This window comes from Salmo salar, chromosome ssa29 (assembly GCF_905237065.1).
Source record: "Salmo salar chromosome ssa29, Ssal_v3.1, whole genome shotgun sequence".
NCBI lineage: Eukaryota > Metazoa > Chordata > Actinopteri > Salmoniformes > Salmonidae > Salmo > Salmo salar.
The window spans coordinates 19,801,130-19,819,261 of record NC_059470.1 but is presented as its reverse complement, the minus strand read 5'-3'; the positions used below and the strand labels follow the sequence as shown (position 1 = coordinate 19,819,261).

Below are 18,132 nucleotides of genomic sequence, written 5' to 3'. Positions count from 1 at the left end.
CCAGCATCTTCACAAAGTCCTTTGCTGTTGTTCTGGGATTGATTTACACTTTTCACACCAAAGTACATTCATCTCTAGGAGACAGAACGGGTCTCCTTCCTGAGCGGTATGATGGCTGCGTGGTCCCATGGTGTTTATACTTGCGTACTATTGTTTGTACAGATGAACGTGGTACCTTCAGGCGTTTGGAAATTGCTCCCAAGAATGGACCAGAGTTGTGGAGGTCTCCAAGTTTTTTTTCTGAGGTCTTGGCTGATTTCTTTTGATTTTCCCATGATGTCAAGCAAAGAGGCACTGAGTTTGAAGGTAGGCCTTGAAATACATCCACAGGTTCACCTCCAATTGACTCAAATTATGTCAATTAGCCTATCAGAAGCTTCTAAAGCATGACATCATTTTCTGGAATTTTCAAAGCTGTTTAAAGGCACAGTCAACTTAATGTATGTAAACTTTTGACCCACTGGAATTGTGATACAGTGAATTATAAGTCAAATAATTTGTCTGTAAACAATTGTTGGAAAAAGTACTTGTGTCATGCACATTGTAGATGTCCTAACCGACCTACTTCAACTGTAGGTACACAATTATCTTAAATGTATGATTGCACAGATGATCTTTTTTTTTTTTATATGTCTTGTATTTCATTTTTGCAAGGGAATTATATACTATACTAACTCAATGGTATTAGTTTATTTGTTTTTTTCAAGGTTGGTAAGCAGGACAAGACCAACCACACCCTATGGCGATAAGAGGTTGGAAGACATTCCCATTCCCAATCATCCTATGTCTCCAGCAAAAGTGGATCCAAAAAATGCTGAATGGCAGATGTGATTATCATTCAGTGACTCTGCAAGTGGACAGGGTGGTAGTTCATTATTCTTTAGAAGTGGTTGAATACCATGTACTAGGCCTATGACACCCAAACAGCATAGCAGGACATATGAGATTATGAAATTATAAAGTCTTGTGAAAGCAAAATCAAGGGCACCAACCATAATAACTTCTCATTGTTTATTGTAATAACAAAAATAGACCATCATTTTTGTGTTAACCACTTGAATTAGATAAAGTTAAGGACATGCAGAATTTTCAATGACATTAGTCAGCTACCTTCCAGCTACTATTTCTTACAATATATGTGCACTTAGTAATTTTGCATAGTGTTCTGGGCAGTATCTTTGCAGGTACACATCCATTTTTCCTTGAACCCTCTGATGGCCAGACAGACCTAAAGATGAGGGGGAGAGGGTGAAATAGGGAAAAATAAAGAAAATATTAAATATTTCTAACATAAATATAACATATAAATACAAAATGAACAGTAAGATGTGACATTACAGCACAGAATAAAGTTGTAATAACATGGTAATGATATGGTAACAAGTTATAGTTACTCACATTGAAACGTTATTTGCCCAGATACCCCGTAATTTCAGTATAATTATATTCTTATTTTAGGGTTACACCACATACTTTGTGCCATAGTATAAGGGGTAACAATACAGAGCCCTTTTTCCAACCATCTTTTACTATTACCATGTTATTACCATTTTATTCCATGCTGTAACATAAAGTGCTACCAAATTATCTTTAAGAAGCCATTAGTACAATACATATATGCCATCAATCTGTATGATGCATGCTTTCTGGCAGAAACAACCATTACCATGAAAATTAAAAGAGAAAGAATAATGCATAAATGTGCATAAATGACTGATACCCAGCATCCCCTGCTCACCCAGTCTTTGGGCAGTCTTTTCAATCTTCCTCAGTGCAGACTGAATATCTTCTCCCTTTGGCACGAGAACCTCTATTTCCCCAACACAATAGCCAAAGTCGGCCTGGTCAAGGTCTACACGCACTCCACTTTCATCTCCTTCCCCCCCAAAAGTGAATGAACACCTCTGTGTTGTAAACTCTGCAAAGCAAACCAGATTCAGCTCCATCAGCCAGGATTCATTTCCTGTGGGGCAATTCTTTGCACCTTCAGTTTTGGGTGTGTCTTGATGGACCACTGGGTGCGTCTGGTTGGCAGTTTTTTTCTCCCCATTACCTTCTTTCATGACCTCTCTCACTTTCAATTGAATTTGGGACAGATTGGTTATCTCCTGATAGCGTGAACACAGTTCTGCCTTCTGAGGCTCACCCACTCTGTCTTCTGCCTTCGTAACTGTGGCGCATTTGAGTTCCCAACATCCCTGGCGACAACGCAACCACACATCTCTCAAGGTGAGAAGGAAGTCTGGGGTGTCAAAATACTTGTCTTGGAATTGTTTCTGACCAATACACACCGCTGGTGAGAGAAAAGTTGCAAGAAAGAGGGAAGGGTGCATAGAAAATGTATTACATATTGTTTGAATGAATAGTTTTCACTGCTGAAAAGGATGCAATTTTGTTTTTAATTTGTAAGTATACTGAGAAATGATATCAAGTAAGTATTAAAAATAAAATCTGTCCCGATAAAACTAAATTAACATTGTAGTCTACATTTGAGTTTTCTTTACCAACCTTCATCAGCAGCATTCCACTATAATTAATCTAGTAGTTAGCCCACATTATACATTCAAATGGTGTATTCTATATTGTAAGTAGCCTACATCAATCATATTTTTTTGTGTTTTTAATATAAAATCTAGAGTTATGGAGATGCCCTCTGGGCACAATGGTACAACGTGGAGGCTACACACCTCCTATCTCTTCCAATTGTTTCTGAATGTCAGCGTCACAGACAAATTTCCTCTCCACTTCCACACTCATTGTACTCTGTAATGACACAAATTTATCAGCATCAAAATGCTCACTGTGAAATAAATTAATCTAACAACTACACATGATAAATTCCATTTGGGAAATAGTATATGGTCCCAATATTGGCCTTGCTGCCGTGTGGAAACGTAGCTACGATCTGTAATAAATACAGAGCGCGTGCAGAAGTAACACTAGACTAGTACGTTAGCGTTATACATTTCATATAGGCTACCCCTCACCTCCATTTAACGACCGCTATTACCGATTCAACAGTCATGTAAAATAGGTTCAAGATTGTTGATTGAGCTTTCACTAAATCACTGACAGCCGCAAGTATTTTAGACAGGCGCAGTGTGGACACCTAGGTGCTTACTGCATTCCCGAGCATCATAGCCCGTCATAATAACGCAGAACAATTACTTTACAGAAATTGGAAAACCACTGTAGTACCGTTTTTAAACCTATAATCTATACTATTTGTATCTTTGTTATAACCGTAATCCCCCATATTTCGTGAATAATTAAACTATTGTCATGCAGTACTACACAATAAAATGTACAGTAATATAAAAGGGCTTGGTGAACATACTGTAACAAGTGTCCTAATTGGACAGGGGTCCTATTAGGCCTAATTGGAAAATGCCAATCTCATTCAATAACCTATTGATGTATTGAGAAATTTACCAGAGACCAAATAGCTCTAATCAAAGACATATATTGTCTCACCATGATTATAAGTAAATGTAAAACTTTACGCAACGGTTTGTCTAGATACATGTCCTATACATGTTGTGATTGTTTAACATTTCAATCTGTAGGCTGTTCGCTCTGCTTGTTTATTTTCATCCTAATCTGATGACCCCATAGAGGATCAGGATTTTGGGTATGCATTCTGATTCAATCTGGCTGATTGAATTCTACAAATGCTTTTTCAGATCAAGGGACATGACTCTGGAGAAGCCCTCTCATCATGCTTCATTACATTAAACTGCAGAACTGGCTCGACGAGACAAATATTAGGCTATTTGAATCAACTAATATTGTTACATAAAGGTTTTATATTGACGCCAAATGTATTCTTCCCTGCTGAATGTCAGAAATCAGCCTTGGGGGGAGCTGTCGTGTGTTTACCAGAGGGAAGAGGGGAAAGAGAGAGGGCGAATGAGGGAGGGAGAGAACAGGCGAGGGAGGGCGAGCAAGAGAAAACTTTTCAGTTTTAAAGAGCGAGAGGAAGCGTGCGCTGGAGCGACGACCATGCAGGTAAATGCATTAGCTAATTGCTCTGAAGTTAATTAAACGATATTGGCGTTTGCTTAATTGCGATTGTGTGTTTGAAAGATTGCTATGCAAATGATAGTTTCAATCGAGCGATGAATGTTGTATATCCAATGGTTCTATTCACCGGATTCGAACATTAAATTCCAAACTTTTCAACCTCCGTCCGTTTCTCTTCACCCCACCACCCCTTTTGCCGTGCGCAGTGTGCAAGTAGTCTGTTTCAAGTAGCTTAGCATTTGATTCTTTTGTCAATTATTGCACGAAGCCATCTAAAATGGTTGTTAAGATGTTCATGAATACTAAATATTTTGTATAATGAAGTAGATCATTAAAATGTGTTATCAGGTTTTGTGGAATGGTGGGGGAGTAGGGGGCGCGCCGTTTTTTACACATCTGTAAAGGGAACCCATATTCATTAATTAAATAGCTTAGTCCATGTAGGCCTCAATTTGCGCTGTTGAGCAGGCAGCGGGTGGTGTAATACTGGATCCCCGATTGGCAGCCCACAATCCGAGGGATAAGGGAAGCACTCGAGGCCGATGTTTTGGACGGAATAACTAAAGCCTACAGTGTATATATTTGTAGTAGATCGGTATACTTCCGAATGTGTAGCCATGTACACCTGGGGTTAGTTTTTTTTTTCAGACTAGTTGAGGAAGGTTGACAGCGACGGGTTAAGTTCTTGTTAGCTAGTAGGCTAAGTGCCACGACTGTTATTTTGGTCCTTTTGTTTAATTTCGCAACGTTAATGAATAGACAATGCGGTACGTAGTTTCGAGTCTCTGTTTTTAACCGTCTTTATAGTTGCAGGACAGAGTTGGTGTGTTTCTTGCATTTCATAACATAAGCTAGAAACAACTATTGCGACGTTGATAGCTTGGCTAACTAACGTTAGCTAGCTTGCTAGCTAATTGATTCAACACTTCGGCGTAGCTAATTAGGTTGGACGTTAATTAGCTAAAGAATCACGAGCATTTGGGCATTTTTATCCACACCGTTGTTATATAAAGCCTTAAACTATGTTTTATTACTCACTGCACTTTCTCAACAATAATAATCATGCAACCTTGCTGGTAAAACGATATTTTCTGGGCACGTCTAGATAATTGGTGAGGACGGAAGTGGGCAAATACAAGTGTTGGTATTTGGGATTTGTTTTTGTTCTTATCGCGCCTCGATTAATTTAGTAGTATTCAAATTTGGATCTTAATAATAGCGACAATGTAAGTCGTTAAACCTAATCACAAAATTCAATTTCTGCCGAGTAGCATTGGAAAAGGACAATACTGCATTGAGTTCTCATGGTGAGGTATGTTGGCCATTAGGCTGTTTTGTTAACGTTAGTGTGTGTATGATGTTCAAATGGCCATTATTCGCTTATTAGTTATAAAGCGACATAATATGTTTTGCATGACCCTAAATATCATGCTAGTCGCTGACAGTTTATGCTGGTCAAGGTCAATAATCAGGCCATTCACTTACATTTTAATTGAACTGGTTTAAATGTTTCTTCGTGTCACATGACATTGCAATTACATGTCAGAAATATAAAGTATTTTTATTGCACTCTGTTAATTTGTTAATTGGTAGTCCTCAGAGGAATTTAATTTGAAGTTTATTAATTGATTTGGAGCAAGTTTAATTGATACTATTTTGGGTAGGTCTAATGTAGCCTAAACAATTAGGCTATCTATTTCTGTTATCTAATAGTTAATTATCTATATTGAGGCTGAACTTGGATTACTTTCTGTTTAGGTTTATTTTTATTTCCAACATACTTACTGAAAACATCTGTACTGTATAGATTATTTTATTTTGGTTCTACCGAGAAACAGCCCTGGACATGGTCATGATTTAAAAGCAATATTTTTAATTCCACTAAAATACATTTTCATCTTGCAGGAGGAGTCTGGTGAGACAGTGTGCGGTGACAGCAACAGAGTGGCGGTGTGGTTGTGCCCCCTGTGTCAACAAGGGTTACCAGACAGGGGCTCCCTTGCTCTGCACCTGAATGATGGGCATAGTGTGCTTCCTAACTGTGTAGACAAGCTGCTGGACATTGTAAGTAGCGCAATGCAAGTTCATTCTGGACGAGTGTTTCTCTTTTTTTTACCCATGTAGACTACATCGCACGAGGCAACAACTTGACTTTTTTGTCTTTATGTTGATGTATTTAATTAATAATTCTTGGATGACGTCAAACATAATACATTATCAATTATTGTACATGCATTGTTTGTATATGTTATTGTAGGATTTTAGAACGTTTCCCAAAAGCCTCTTAAGAATAAGTTTAACTAACTTAGAATCTTTGTAAGAACATTGTTAAATCTTCGATCTGTTTCCCAAAACCATCGTTACTAAAGCTGCATTTGAAAACGCTTGTTATTTACGGACTGCCTTAGACCACTCGTAGAACAGCTAATTGCATCGTAAGCAGTTTTTTTTTTGTGTGTACCGTGCCACTTTATACACAGATCTCCACTAAACATAGAATCAAGATGTTTCTGTCTGACTGTTAACTTCACAACGAAGTTGCAAATGTCTTTAACTGTTACAAACAAGCAAAGGATAAAAATATGCTTCAAAGGAAACCAAGATGACTGCATTAAAAGATAAATAGCCTACAGTATAAGCTATGTAGACCAATATAATTCAAGAATATTTAAAAACATTTAATGTTCATTCAATTGAGTTCTATTTTGCTACTGTCTAATTTTGCCTCAATATACAGTACCAGTCAAGTTTGGACACTTACTCATTAAAGAGTTTTTCTTTATTTTTACTCTTTTCTACATTGTAGAATAATAGTGAAGACATCAAAACTATGAAGTAACACCATATGGAATCATGTAGTAACCAAAAGTGTTGAACAAATCAATATATTTGAGTTTTTCAAAGAAGCCACCCTTTGCTTAGATGACAGCTTTGCACACTCCTGGCATTCTCTCAACCAGCTTCACCTGGAATGCTTTTCCAACAGTCTTGAAGAAGTTCCCACATATGCTGAGCACTTGTTGGATGAGTTTCCTTCACTCTGCAGTCCAACTCATCCCAAACCATCTCAATTGGGTTGAGGTTGGGTGATTGTGGAGGCCAGGTCATCTGATGCAGCACTCCATCACTCTCCTTCTTGGTAAAATAGTCCTTACACAGCCTGGAGGTGTGTTGGGTCATTGTCCTGTTGAAAAACAAATGATAGTCCCACTAAGCACAAACCAGATGGGATGGCTTATCACTGCAGAATGCTGTGGTAGCCATGCTGGTTAAGTGTGCCTTGAATTCTAAATAAATCACTGACAGTGTCACCAGCAAAGCACCATCACACCACCTTCATGCTTCACAGTGGGAACTACACGTGCGTAATCATCTGCTCACAAAGACACGGCGGTTGGAACCAAAAAAGGACAGATTTCCACTGGTCTAATGTCCATTGCTTGGGTTTCTTGGCCCAAGCAAGTCTCTTCTTCTTATTGGTGTCCTTTAGTAGTGGTTTCTTTGCAGCAATTTGACCATGAAGGCGTGATTCACGCAGTCTCCTCTGAACAGTTGATGTTGATGTGTCTGTTACTTGAACTCTGAAGTATTTATTTGGGCTGCAATTTCTGAGGCTGGTAACTCCAATGAACTTATCCTCTGCAGCAGAGGTAACTCTGGGTCTTCCTTTCCTGTGGCGGTCCTCATGAGAGCCAGTTTCATCATAGCGCTTGATGGTTTTTGCGACTGCACTTGAAGGAAGTGTAAAAGTTTAGAAATTTTCCGGTTTGACTGACCTTCATGTCTTAAAGTAATGAACTGTTTCTCTTTGCTTATTTGAGCTGTTCTTGACATAATATGAACTTGGTCTTTTACCATATAGGGCTATCGTCTGTATACCACCCCTACCTGGTCACAACACAACTGACTGGCTCAAACACATTAAGAAGGAAAGAAATTCCACAAATAAACTTTTAACAAGGCACCTGTTAATTGAAATGCATTCCAGGTGACTACCTCATGAAGCTGGTTGAGAGCATGCCAAGAGTGTGCAAAGCTGTCAAGGCAAAGGGTGGCTACTTTGAAGAATCTGAAATGTAAAATATAACACTTTTTTTTGTTTACTACATGATTCCAAATGTGTTATTTCATAGTTTTGATGTCTTCATTGTAGAATAATAATGTCAAAAGTAGTGAAAATAAAGAAAAACCCCCTTGAATGAGTAGGTGTTGCCAAACTTTTGACTGGTACTGTATTTCATGATGCGTAACGTGTGCAATGTGCCAAATCTTTATTTAGTGCATTATTATACAGACCTTCCTACATGCACGCATTTTGCGTACCTACTACGCAATTCTCTGTCCATGTACGAGATCTGAGTTAAAAGTACGTAGAAATGAATAGGGCCTGGTTTTTTTTCTGGTTTTTTTCTTAATTTTAACAGAAAATGTATCACTGAATAAATGTAACATCCCGTTTCTCGAGTGGCAACACACGTACAGAGTTTGTGAATGGAGGTGAATACATCATTATTGGACGTAGCTACCCCGTGTCTGCCCCTCCTGTTTGTTGTGATGCTGAGTTTGCCGACTGTCAGCTGTATGTAAACACATGGACAAATCTCTTTTCGACTCCATGTGTTGTGGAAAGGTAAACACTAATTGTTTCAAGCAAACATAAGATGGACATTCAGTGGGCTCTGAAGTGCCAGCACTTCACTCGCATTTGCTAGTGAAAGAAATTAAATTCAAATACGAATAATAACTTGTTGCATTTGCGAGTGTGATATACATTTAATTCTGCGTCCCATTAGTTGTATTTTCCACAACATTACGAGGATCATGCAACATGAGACTAACTTATTTGTTTAATAAAATAAAAACTCCAAGAATAAAGGCCCTTTGTGTTCTTTCTAATTAGATCTTGTTAGTGATTTTTACCATCTGTGTAAATGGAATGCTGTCAAAGTATTCCAACTTCTTGTAGACTTGATTTGGTACAATTCTAAAATTGCGATCAGACTCACAAACAGCGTGCTGGGGGAAAGAGAACCCCAATTCGGCGCATTCTGTGCGCGAGTTGAATCTCCAATTTGCCGCGCGCGTCTGATACTCTAAAAAGTTGGACAGGGTTGGCGGATCATAGAATGAGTCACCAATTTATACCAAGATGCTCTCTTGTTGGACTGTAGCACTAAGCAGTGGGTTCCTGTGTCAGCAAAATTGAGTCTTAAGGTAAAATGTTAGTTTTCTTTTCTTTTACCAGGCTGCTCCCAAACAGGGGGCGAGTGGAGTGGACACCGATGTTAAGCATGATGCAGGTGAGTTTGTCCTCTGATTAACGGCACTACCTATGGTTTTGCACTGTCTTTATGAATTTGAGTTATGCATTATTTGAATAGATACAAGCACATTGACATATTGAGTAGCCTAAACAATTAGCTTGTGTTAATTGTAAACGCCTATCCCTTGAAGGTTTAGACCTTAAAGTATCAATATGCTATGACTGTATTTGTGTTGTCAGTTAATCAGGATCTGTCAGTGTTCCATGGACCAAAACATCTGCTGAAATATCTTGTCTTTCTGCTTCACATCAGATGCTGCATCATTACAACTGAAGCTTTTAGAAGTTTCAGCCTCCCTCTCAGACCCATGTCAAAATAATGAGAACTCTGAAGGACCCCAGCAGAATTACAACAGTAGGCACACTCTCATTGGGTCTGGCGACAAGGATAAAGAGATGGATAAGGAAGTCGGAGTGAAAGACCCGGAGGGAGGTGGAGTTGTCTTGGAGTCGGATCAGGAGATAGATCAGTCCACACAAACACCTGTCGACAATGAAAAGTCCACAGGAAAAAATGGTGTAATGGCTGATGGCGATGACAGCCGTCCATTCAAATGTAATGCGTGCTTAGAGGCTTTTCCTACCAGGACCACATTGTGTGTTCACTACAACTCTGCATCCCATGTGCAACGGATGAGAACAGGATCCCTAAAACAGGGTGGCGAAAATGACACCCCTGCTCCCTCAGTCCCTTTTCTGTCTCGGCCATATTTATCAAACAAGCCCTACCAGTGCGCTGTGTGTCGAGTCTCTTACAACCATGCCATTACCCTGGAGAGTCATTTGAAATCTGTTTTGCATCAGACCCGCAGCAGAAATGCAGGAGTCTCTGCCAACAGTGGAACTGGAAATTCGGGAACTAACAACATGGCTACTAACTTAGTTGTTACCTCTGGGGGCAGCACTGCACAGTTGGTTTGCACCACCAGCAGCAATTGTGTCATCCCGGCAAGCCTGACAGCAGCAGCAATGACTACCAAAGACGGAGAAACTATTCAAACTCAGCCGGCTCCCTCGCTGCTTTCCTCCCCTGTAGCCTCTGCTCAGGCAGTCTCTGCCTTTCTCACCCTCCTCACGTCCAGCCCAAGCTCTCTCTCGCACTCCCTCCTCCCCTCTCTGTTTGCGGCTGGGGCGTCCCCTGCCACAGCCACACCTCAGCTCATACCCCAGCATCAGATGCTCATGCCCTTTATCGTGAATGGGCTCCAAAGCCAGAGTCTAAACCCAGAGCTTTTGACACAGTCTGTTCCCCTTCTAGGTCTCAATGCTGCCCAGCAAGCTATCCTGGCCCAAAGACTCAGTAGCTTACAGAACCAGTGGCCAGCTGTCGGCCTCCAAGCAACCACACAAACCTGTTCAGAAGACAACCAAACAAACAAGAGCAAATTGAAGGAAGAGACGAACGAGACGACAATTGAGGAGAAAAGGTCACTTAAGGCTGAAAAGGGGAAAAATTGGCCCCTGGAATGTGATGGAGAAAGAGATATTTGTGAGGAGGATAGTGAAGGATATGCACAAGAGCTCATCAGCGCCTTAGTAAGCAAAAATAACAGGGTTGAGTCATGTAGGATAGATGGAGATAATGAAGTGAAAGATGGCACAACATACGAAGGGAACTCAGCAGATGGAAAAGGGGAGGACATTGACAAGTGTATTGACCGCTCACCGTCTGTTACCAGCAACTCAAGCCTAAGTCCTACCACTTTAAATCTTATGCTTATCCCTGATTGTACCCTTCAAAAATCTCAAGTTGGCACAAGCCCTTGTGCCTCTGTCTTGTCACCAAAATTGAGCCCCTTTAAACGCGCCTTAAATTCCTCTGATCCAACTCATCCCCATGCTAATTTGAGGGCTCGGCACTTCTCCCCAGGGCCCCCGATACTGTCAGAGTTCCAGATACAGGTTCTGCGTGCGTTTCTGGAGTCGCGTAGTGGGGCTGACGCAGCCAGTCCTCCCCGTGATGACTGTGAGTCGTTGGGCAGGGAGGTGGGGCTCACCGAGGCGGAGGTACACAAGTGGCTCACTGACGCCCGACGTGCCAAAGAAAAGCAGAAAGCTAGGGGCGCAGGGCACATGCGCAGCATTGCAGCCTACGGTAAAAGATACAACCGTCTTGATAACGAAGAGGAGGAAGGTGCCCTTACAATAAATATGCTTGAGGGAAGGGACAGCGGTGAGGCCTCTGGCAGTCACGCAATGGATCTGTCCAATAGTGGAGGAAGGAGGAAAGAGTTGGGGAGGGAGAGCCAAGGGGACTCGTGTCTGGCCTCTGATTCAGACAATGAAGAATTCTACACCTCTGTCATCGTGAGTGAGGAGGACAGCCTGAGTGGCTCCATGAGGGAGGGGCCAGGCAGCCCTGCTAAAGAGGAGGCTCTGGTAGAACTGGCAGGAGACAAGGGCTCGGGAGGAGGAAAGGTGCTGCGCTCCACCACTGTGTTTCTCTCAGACGCCGAGGATGACGATGATGACGAGGAGGCTGCATCTCAGAGAGCAAAGAGGAGAAAGAGAAAGAGGGAGTTGGAGCGGGAGGAGGTGGAGGTCAAGAAGGAGAGATTAGACCCCGACGTGGATTTGGAACTAGAGGCCCAAGCTGATCCTCCTTCCCAACTTTCTATCGCCATTGACCATCGAGGGCTTCCAAGTGGCATTCTACACTCCCTCCCTCTGTCTTTGTCCCTGGCTCCATTCTCTACTCAATTCCTTAGCCCCTATGTTCTCTCTCTCCCTCCCTCAGTGGTTGGGCTTGGAGTTGCAGAAGGAGATGGAGGCAAAGTACCTGCCTTTCCAAACCCTCCTAACATCACCCGGTTCTCTGACCCTCTCATTACATCACCACTCTCCCTTCATACCCACACCTCCCACTACATGTCTAATGGTGGAGACTGTGAGGCTGCTTTAGATCTCAGCATCAGGAAAAGCCACAGCTCAACATCTGCTTCCTCCACCTCTCTCATGGGTGACAAGACTTCAGCACAAAAGGGCCGTCTGCTTGACGGGCTAGGTCTAAGGCCCACAGCTTTTGGGTTACCTGAGGAAGGGAGACTCGGTGTGGTCAAGTTCAAACCTGAGCAAGTAGCGTCCAACAGCAGTGGCTTTGCCCGTGGCAATAACATGGCTAAGGCCAGCACTGTTTACATGCGGGCAGCAGAGAGGTTGAACACCTCCATCATTGAGAGAGAAAAGGAGCGGGAGAGGGAAAAAGAGAAGGAGAGGGACCAGAAAGGCAGGCCCAAAGCACGACGGTACAGGGACATGAGACGTTCCAGGACCATCATCCAGGCTGAGCAGCTCGATGTGCTTTATGGCTGCTATTTCAAAGATCCAAATCCTGGGAAACATGAGTTTGAGCAGATATCAGAGTGGGTCCATCTCCCAAAGAAAGTTGTACAGATCTGGTTCCAGAACATGCGGGCTAGGGAGCGCAAGGGTGAGGTTCGCTTCGTCAGTGATGGCACTCTGGCAGCTGTGGGCAAACCGCTCATCAAGTTCACCTGGCCACTGTCACAACCCATCTTCTCCAGCACCCCCAAATCAAACACCAACAGTAGCGTCTCAACTGTAGCCAATCCAGTACGGGCCCTCCCAAAGACTGAGGTGAAAGAGGAAATTGTCAAAATCAAAAACCAAGTTCCTAACAGGCCCAAGGAGGTGGCCTCTTCCATTTCCTCCGTGAGCAGCAGTGTGTCTGCAGTGCCAAAGACCAAAATGGAGGTGACAAACAATGTCACAATGGTCAAAATTGCCCCCAAAAGCATCGCTCTATCTCTCCCTGTCGTACCCAAGGAGACCCGTCCTACTCCGCCTTGCCCCCCTCCCAAATATGCACCTGAAGAGGATGTTGGGGAAAATGACTCTGATGAAGAAGTGGATGATCATAACCAAGAGAAGCCACTAGCAGGGCCTGGATCCACTAACCGCATGGTACCAAAAATGCCCTCCACTCCAATTAGCAAGTCCCTTGCTGCGACATCTCAAAAACAAAATGGGCTCAACTACTGGTCGGCCAAAGGCCCCTTTAAGATCAACAAGCTTTCTAGGGAACAGTTGGGTCTGTCAACCCCCCGTGCTCCCACAGTTGTTGGCGCCACTGCTGCCACCACTGCTCTCAATATTTCTGCTGCTGCCTCTACCGTAGCAACCACCACCACCACAACAGCAAGCGCAAGCCCTCAGACCACTGTCAGCATTGTCACCATCGCCAAGACTGCTCCATCGGAGGGAAGCTTCCTGCACCACTCCACCACCCGCAGGCCGCGCACACACCTGTCCTGTCTGCAGCTGTCCATCCTGCAGTCTTGCTATGAGACGTGCGCCCACCCTAACGCGCTGGAATGTGAAGCAGTAGGGACGGAGCTGGGGCTGCCACTCAAGGTGGTGCAGATCTGGTTCCAGAATACCCGCGCCAAGGAGAAACGCTGGAGGCTGCAGCAGGAGAAACTGGTGAGACATTTGACTGTACAGTATGCTATGCATTGGTGTGTGTGAAGTTATTTTTACTTTAAAGGCTATTTTCCCAGACACAGATTAAGCCTAGTTTTGGATTAAAAAGATATTTCAATAGAGATCTCCACTGTGCAGGATTTTTGTTCTAGGACTAGGCTTAATCTGTGTCTGGGCAACCGTCCCTAAAACTTTGCTCCTTGTCTAGAAGTGTGTATATGTACATTGAGGTAACTCACCAGTAACCTTTTTTGTTGGAGTAATGTCTTTGTCTCTCTGTCCCTCTCTCTCCCTCTTCTAGTCTCCAGTGTCGTCAGATCCCTCCAAGAAGGTTGACATGAGCTCAGGCAGCTATCTGCAGTATAATGCTCTGCGAGCCCACCGTCCTATCCTTCCCAAACCGGTTCAGCTGACGGTCCTGGAGCCATCTTCTCCCCCAGCCAGGGGCCAGCCAGCAGGTCGAGAGATGCTGAGAGGCAGGTGCGAGGCCTGCAATGCAGGCTTTGAGTCCAGAGCAGCAGCAAGATCCCATGTCTTCTCCCCTCGACATCTAGCCACTCTGAGAACCACTAACTTTGGCCAGCCGGCGACCGTCATCAACAACGGATCTGATACCGGGTCCAGTTCTGTCTCCGCCTTAGGGTCTGTTGTAGAGGACCCTCCAGCTTCCCCAACCCCACCCCCAGCCAGCAGCACCAGCTAAGGCACCCGTCGGTGCTGGTAGAGACTCGGGACCCATTGGGCTCCTTACATTTTAAGAAACAAAAATTGGGCACTGGTCTTCCAAGCTAATATTCTTTGGTTTCCGATGTTTGGAAAGGCCCGGTTGCCCCTTCTCCCTCTCCTTGGATGTCTTTCTGCCGAGTTCTTGTTTCCAAACTGGACTCATTTGGATACACTATTGTTACACTGCTTCACGCTTAATCAAAAGTTATCAAATGACTGATGAACATGTACGAGTCCCCTTTGATATTTTCCTGGTCTGCAGTTATAATCCTTGTCTCATCCTTGTCCTTAAAATTACTCTTACAATACTTGTGTATTATCCCCTGAAGACTGCTTATGCAAAACGATTAGGCCATTATATGACTGACTGCAAGATTCTTATCCTCATAAGTGCTCCTAGAAATTGAAGTTTTAATAGTGGACCAGGCACTTGTGTTTGAGACTGGGTCGGATATTACATTTCCCACAGTATACTCCTTCCCAAGTCATTTTGTTAGTCCAACTGCATCCTATAAGACTGGGACTGCTGGGATTGACTGTACATGGATAGATTTGACCAGAACAAATGAGAAGTAGCTCTGTTTTAGTGGCTTTGAACAAAAGCGGTCTTGATTTTATCTGTATCCCCAACTTTTTGTTAGGATACAGGTGGAGTGTGTTCAGTCAGAGATGGTGTATTTCACTTTTACTTGGATTTTAAAGGTACTTTTAACTGGTTGTGACTAGAATTGGGCTGTTAAACTGAACAGATTATTATCCCCTCCTGTTAGCACATTGCCTGCAGCTGAAATCGTATCATATTCCCTATATAGTGCACTACTTTTGACTAGAGCCCTATGGGACTGGAGACCAACCCACTCTGTTTTCATGACAATCCTCTACAGACGGGGGGAGAAGAGGCTGAAGAGGGCAGACTCTCATTATACAGCACTTTGATGCGTTTCACATTGTATGAAACGTTTTTATTCTTAAGCATTCTTATGCAGAGCGTATTTTTACTTAATGAAATATGCGCATGTTGGATGTCTTATGGTGAGTCACAATAATTAAATTGAAACATTGTTTTGTTGCAGTCTGTCAAAAAAAGGAATGTTTTGGCTTATTAAACTCCAAACAAAAAATGGATCAGACCTTAATGCCGTGCAAGGAGAGTCTTAGTCCAGTCACTATTGTTAAGTTATTTCCAATCTATTAATTCATTACTGGTGTGCAAGATCTATTGAATGAGTATGTGGAGCAAGAAAATTGTATGTTTCCTCCCTTTTTTCTTATTTGGTCAATGAAAATATCCACAACGGATCATTGCATAAGATTGGAACAAGTGCTATCGCTTATAACCGTCAATATACATCAACTTCCTGTGGAGGTCAAATGAAAGACTTGACTAAGAAAAGAACAGGGTTTGAATTTTTGGGGTTTAATTTATGTATTTTTTTTGTCTTGAAACATATGTGGTTGCAAGCTAATACTCGTCGTCTTTGTACTGGGTAGAAATAATGCAACTTGCCCAGAAACCAAGAGAAGGGAGTCAGTTTGGTACTCTAGTCACCTTTTGTAAGCAATAGGGACATACAAAATGTCAAGACGGAGCTAAAAAGAAGGTGCTGTTTTGAAGGACACATAAACTACTAAATATGTTTCCCTTCGGTTTTATGTTGTATATTATTGTTATTAATGTTACTATTAATAGTTTTAACAAAATGCTAAACTAAATGATTTTTTTAAAAGAAATATATTACGAAAAACTGATATTCCAAAGTTACCCTTCCTTTTGCTTTCTGTCATTTAAAAAAACCAAAAAGCAATCTTGAGGTTGGCAGAGAGCAGGAGAGATGTTCTTCATGCAAACTGTAAAGTAACTCCCATGGCTTGACACTTGAGCCAGTCCAACATTTTTACCATGAGCTACAGATTAATGCATTTCAGCCTTCACAACATGAGGAAGGCACTTTTATTAGGCTCAAAGACTAAAGGTTTTCAAATGTCCTCCATAATTACTAATCATTTTTTAATGGTGTGGAGCTGTAGCATTTGTCTAAAACAAGGACTGGGTTGCAGGGCTTCAAGTATGGGATTACCCAATGTTGCATTGTCCAAGGTAGATAAGTTTTATGGAGATCTGCTTTTTATTCTAATCATTTTTCATCGTCACTTGATTATCACAATTGTTATAACTGTACTACTTCTGCTATTGTTATCATTACTCTCATCACGGTTTTGATTATTATTGAACCATAACGGTTTTAATGATGCCTCTTTTCACAAGAAAGATGGTATTGGTATGAATATTGAACAATAATGGTGGCAGTGTGTTTTAAAAGATGTTTAGAATATTGGCGACGCTTATATTTTTCCTCACTTGTACTTTCATTTTGTGTTGGATCTCCCATTCTGTTTTCTTTTGGTATACAGAAAACAAATAAAATAAATTGAACAACAAAACCAGTCTACTTAGCAAGTTATGGGTATGTCAACCAGGTTCATTGCTTGGTAAATTAATTTCACTAGTCTCTTGTAATAGGCTACATGTTATCATAGCCAAAAGAGTTGCTGTATTTGTAAATTCATGATGAAAGTATAGCATAGCTGACTTTTTGACATGGTTGTACTCCGCTGCATGTAAGGTGTGACTAGTTATATGGTAATGAGAGTTCTGTCTCCATCAGGAACCTGGTGCCTCATTTATCAATAATATGTAGGCACAAATCTGCATAAACCATGCGTTGGATAATTTCCAAGCAGTGAGTTTTCTCAATATGAACGTTGGCTTGAGTGTACGTAAATTTACACATCGCCATGACCATTTGTTAGCACATTGCCAAGTGTAGGATGAACTGACTGGGCAGTGGTGTTGCCATGGGTGAGCCTTGGAGGGCATAGGCCCACCTACTTGGCAGCAACGGCCAGCCAATCAGAATAAGTTTTTTAAATACTCCTCAGCACCCGTCCCCCTTCAGACGATCCCGCAGGTGAAGAAGCCGGATGTGGAGGTCCTGGGCTGGCATGATTACACGTGGTCTGAGGCTGTGAGGCCGGTTGGACGTACTGCCAAATTCTCTAAAAAAACAGTTTATGGTAGAGAAATGAACATTAAATTCTCTGGCAACATCTCTGGTTGACATTCCTGTAATCAGCATGCCAATTGCACACTCCCTCAAAACTTGAGACGTGTGGCATTGTGTTGTGTGACGGAACTGCACATTTAAACAGCATGGTCAAAACATAGATGCACCTTGTGCTGGGGACAATAAATGGCCACTTTAAATCAGCTACTTGATATGCCTCACCTGTCAGGTGGATGGATTATCTTGGAAAAGGAGTAATGCTCACTAACAAGAATGTAAACAAATTTGTGCACAGAATTTGAGAGAAATAAGCTTTTTGTGTGTATGGAAATGTTCTGGGATATTTTGTTTCAGGTCATGAAACATGGGACCAACACTTCACATGTTGCGTTTATATTTTTGTTCGGTGTAATTTGATCACATCAGTGCATTTGTTACGATAATCCATATACAGTACAGTCATTTGTTAAATTAGAGGTACATGTGAAAGTGAAACCATTGTTGAAATACTACGAAAGACTGAGATAATGGGAAGTTGAATGAGAGATGGCA

General features: G+C 42.1%; 2 protein-coding genes across 5 annotated transcripts; one reads left to right on the top strand and one right to left on the bottom strand.

The window, feature by feature from the left end:
- Positions 1–997: 997 nt before the first annotated feature.
- Positions 998–3,109, bottom strand: thtpa (thiamine triphosphatase). Of its 3 annotated transcripts, XM_045710523.1 has the most exons (5): positions 2,988–3,101; positions 2,688–2,763; positions 2,054–2,293; positions 1,739–1,918; positions 998–1,228 (listed from the first exon to the last, which is right to left on the bottom strand). In XM_045710523.1, exons 1-5 carry the CDS (start codon positions 2,991–2,993, stop codon positions 1,128–1,130), a joined length of 603 nt encoding a protein of 200 aa, XP_045566479.1. In that variant the 5' UTR covers positions 2,994–3,101; the 3' UTR covers positions 998–1,127. The 3 variants fall into 3 exon arrangements, with proteins under 3 accessions (XP_045566479.1, XP_045566477.1, XP_045566478.1); XM_045710521.1 differs by having other exon boundaries at positions 1,739–2,293; positions 2,988–3,109; XM_045710522.1 differs by having other exon boundaries at positions 1,739–2,293; positions 2,691–2,763; positions 2,988–3,109.
- A 733-nt stretch (positions 3,110–3,842) lies between these two features.
- Positions 3,843–16,957, top strand: zfhx2 (zinc finger homeobox 2). 2 transcript variants are annotated; one of them, XM_014181083.2, is made up of 5 exons: positions 3,843–4,008; positions 5,929–6,087; positions 9,269–9,323; positions 9,600–13,789; positions 14,091–16,957. In XM_014181083.2, the coding sequence occupies exons 1-5, from the start codon at positions 3,910–3,912 to the stop codon at positions 14,490–14,492; spliced, it is 4,905 nt and encodes a 1,634-aa protein (XP_014036558.2). In that variant the 5' UTR covers positions 3,843–3,909; the 3' UTR covers positions 14,493–16,957. The 2 variants fall into 2 exon arrangements, with proteins under 2 accessions (XP_014036558.2, XP_045566476.1); XM_045710520.1 differs by lacking the exon at positions 3,843–4,008 and adding an exon at positions 4,213–5,335.
- Positions 16,958–18,132: the final 1,175 nt, after the last annotated feature.

Coding starts and splice junctions, on each gene's coding strand:
- thtpa (XM_045710521.1), bottom strand. Junction 2,294..2,687: donor ACAATTGGAAGAGATAGGAG/GTGTGTAGCCTC, acceptor TTCTCTCACCAG/CGGTGTGTATTGGTCAGAAA. Junction 1,229..1,738: donor AAAGACTGCCCAAAGACTGG/GTGAGCAGGGGA, acceptor CCTCATCTTTAG/GTCTGTCTGGCCATCAGAGG.
- zfhx2 (XM_014181083.2), top strand. CDS start 3,910: ATGAGGGAGGGAGAGAACAGGCGAGGGAGGGCGAGCAAGAGAAAACTT. Junction 4,009..5,928: donor CTGGAGCGACGACCATGCAG/GTAAATGCATTA, acceptor TTCATCTTGCAG/GAGGAGTCTGGTGAGACAGT. Junction 13,790..14,090: donor GGCTGCAGCAGGAGAAACTG/GTGAGACATTTG, acceptor TCCCTCTTCTAG/TCTCCAGTGTCGTCAGATCC.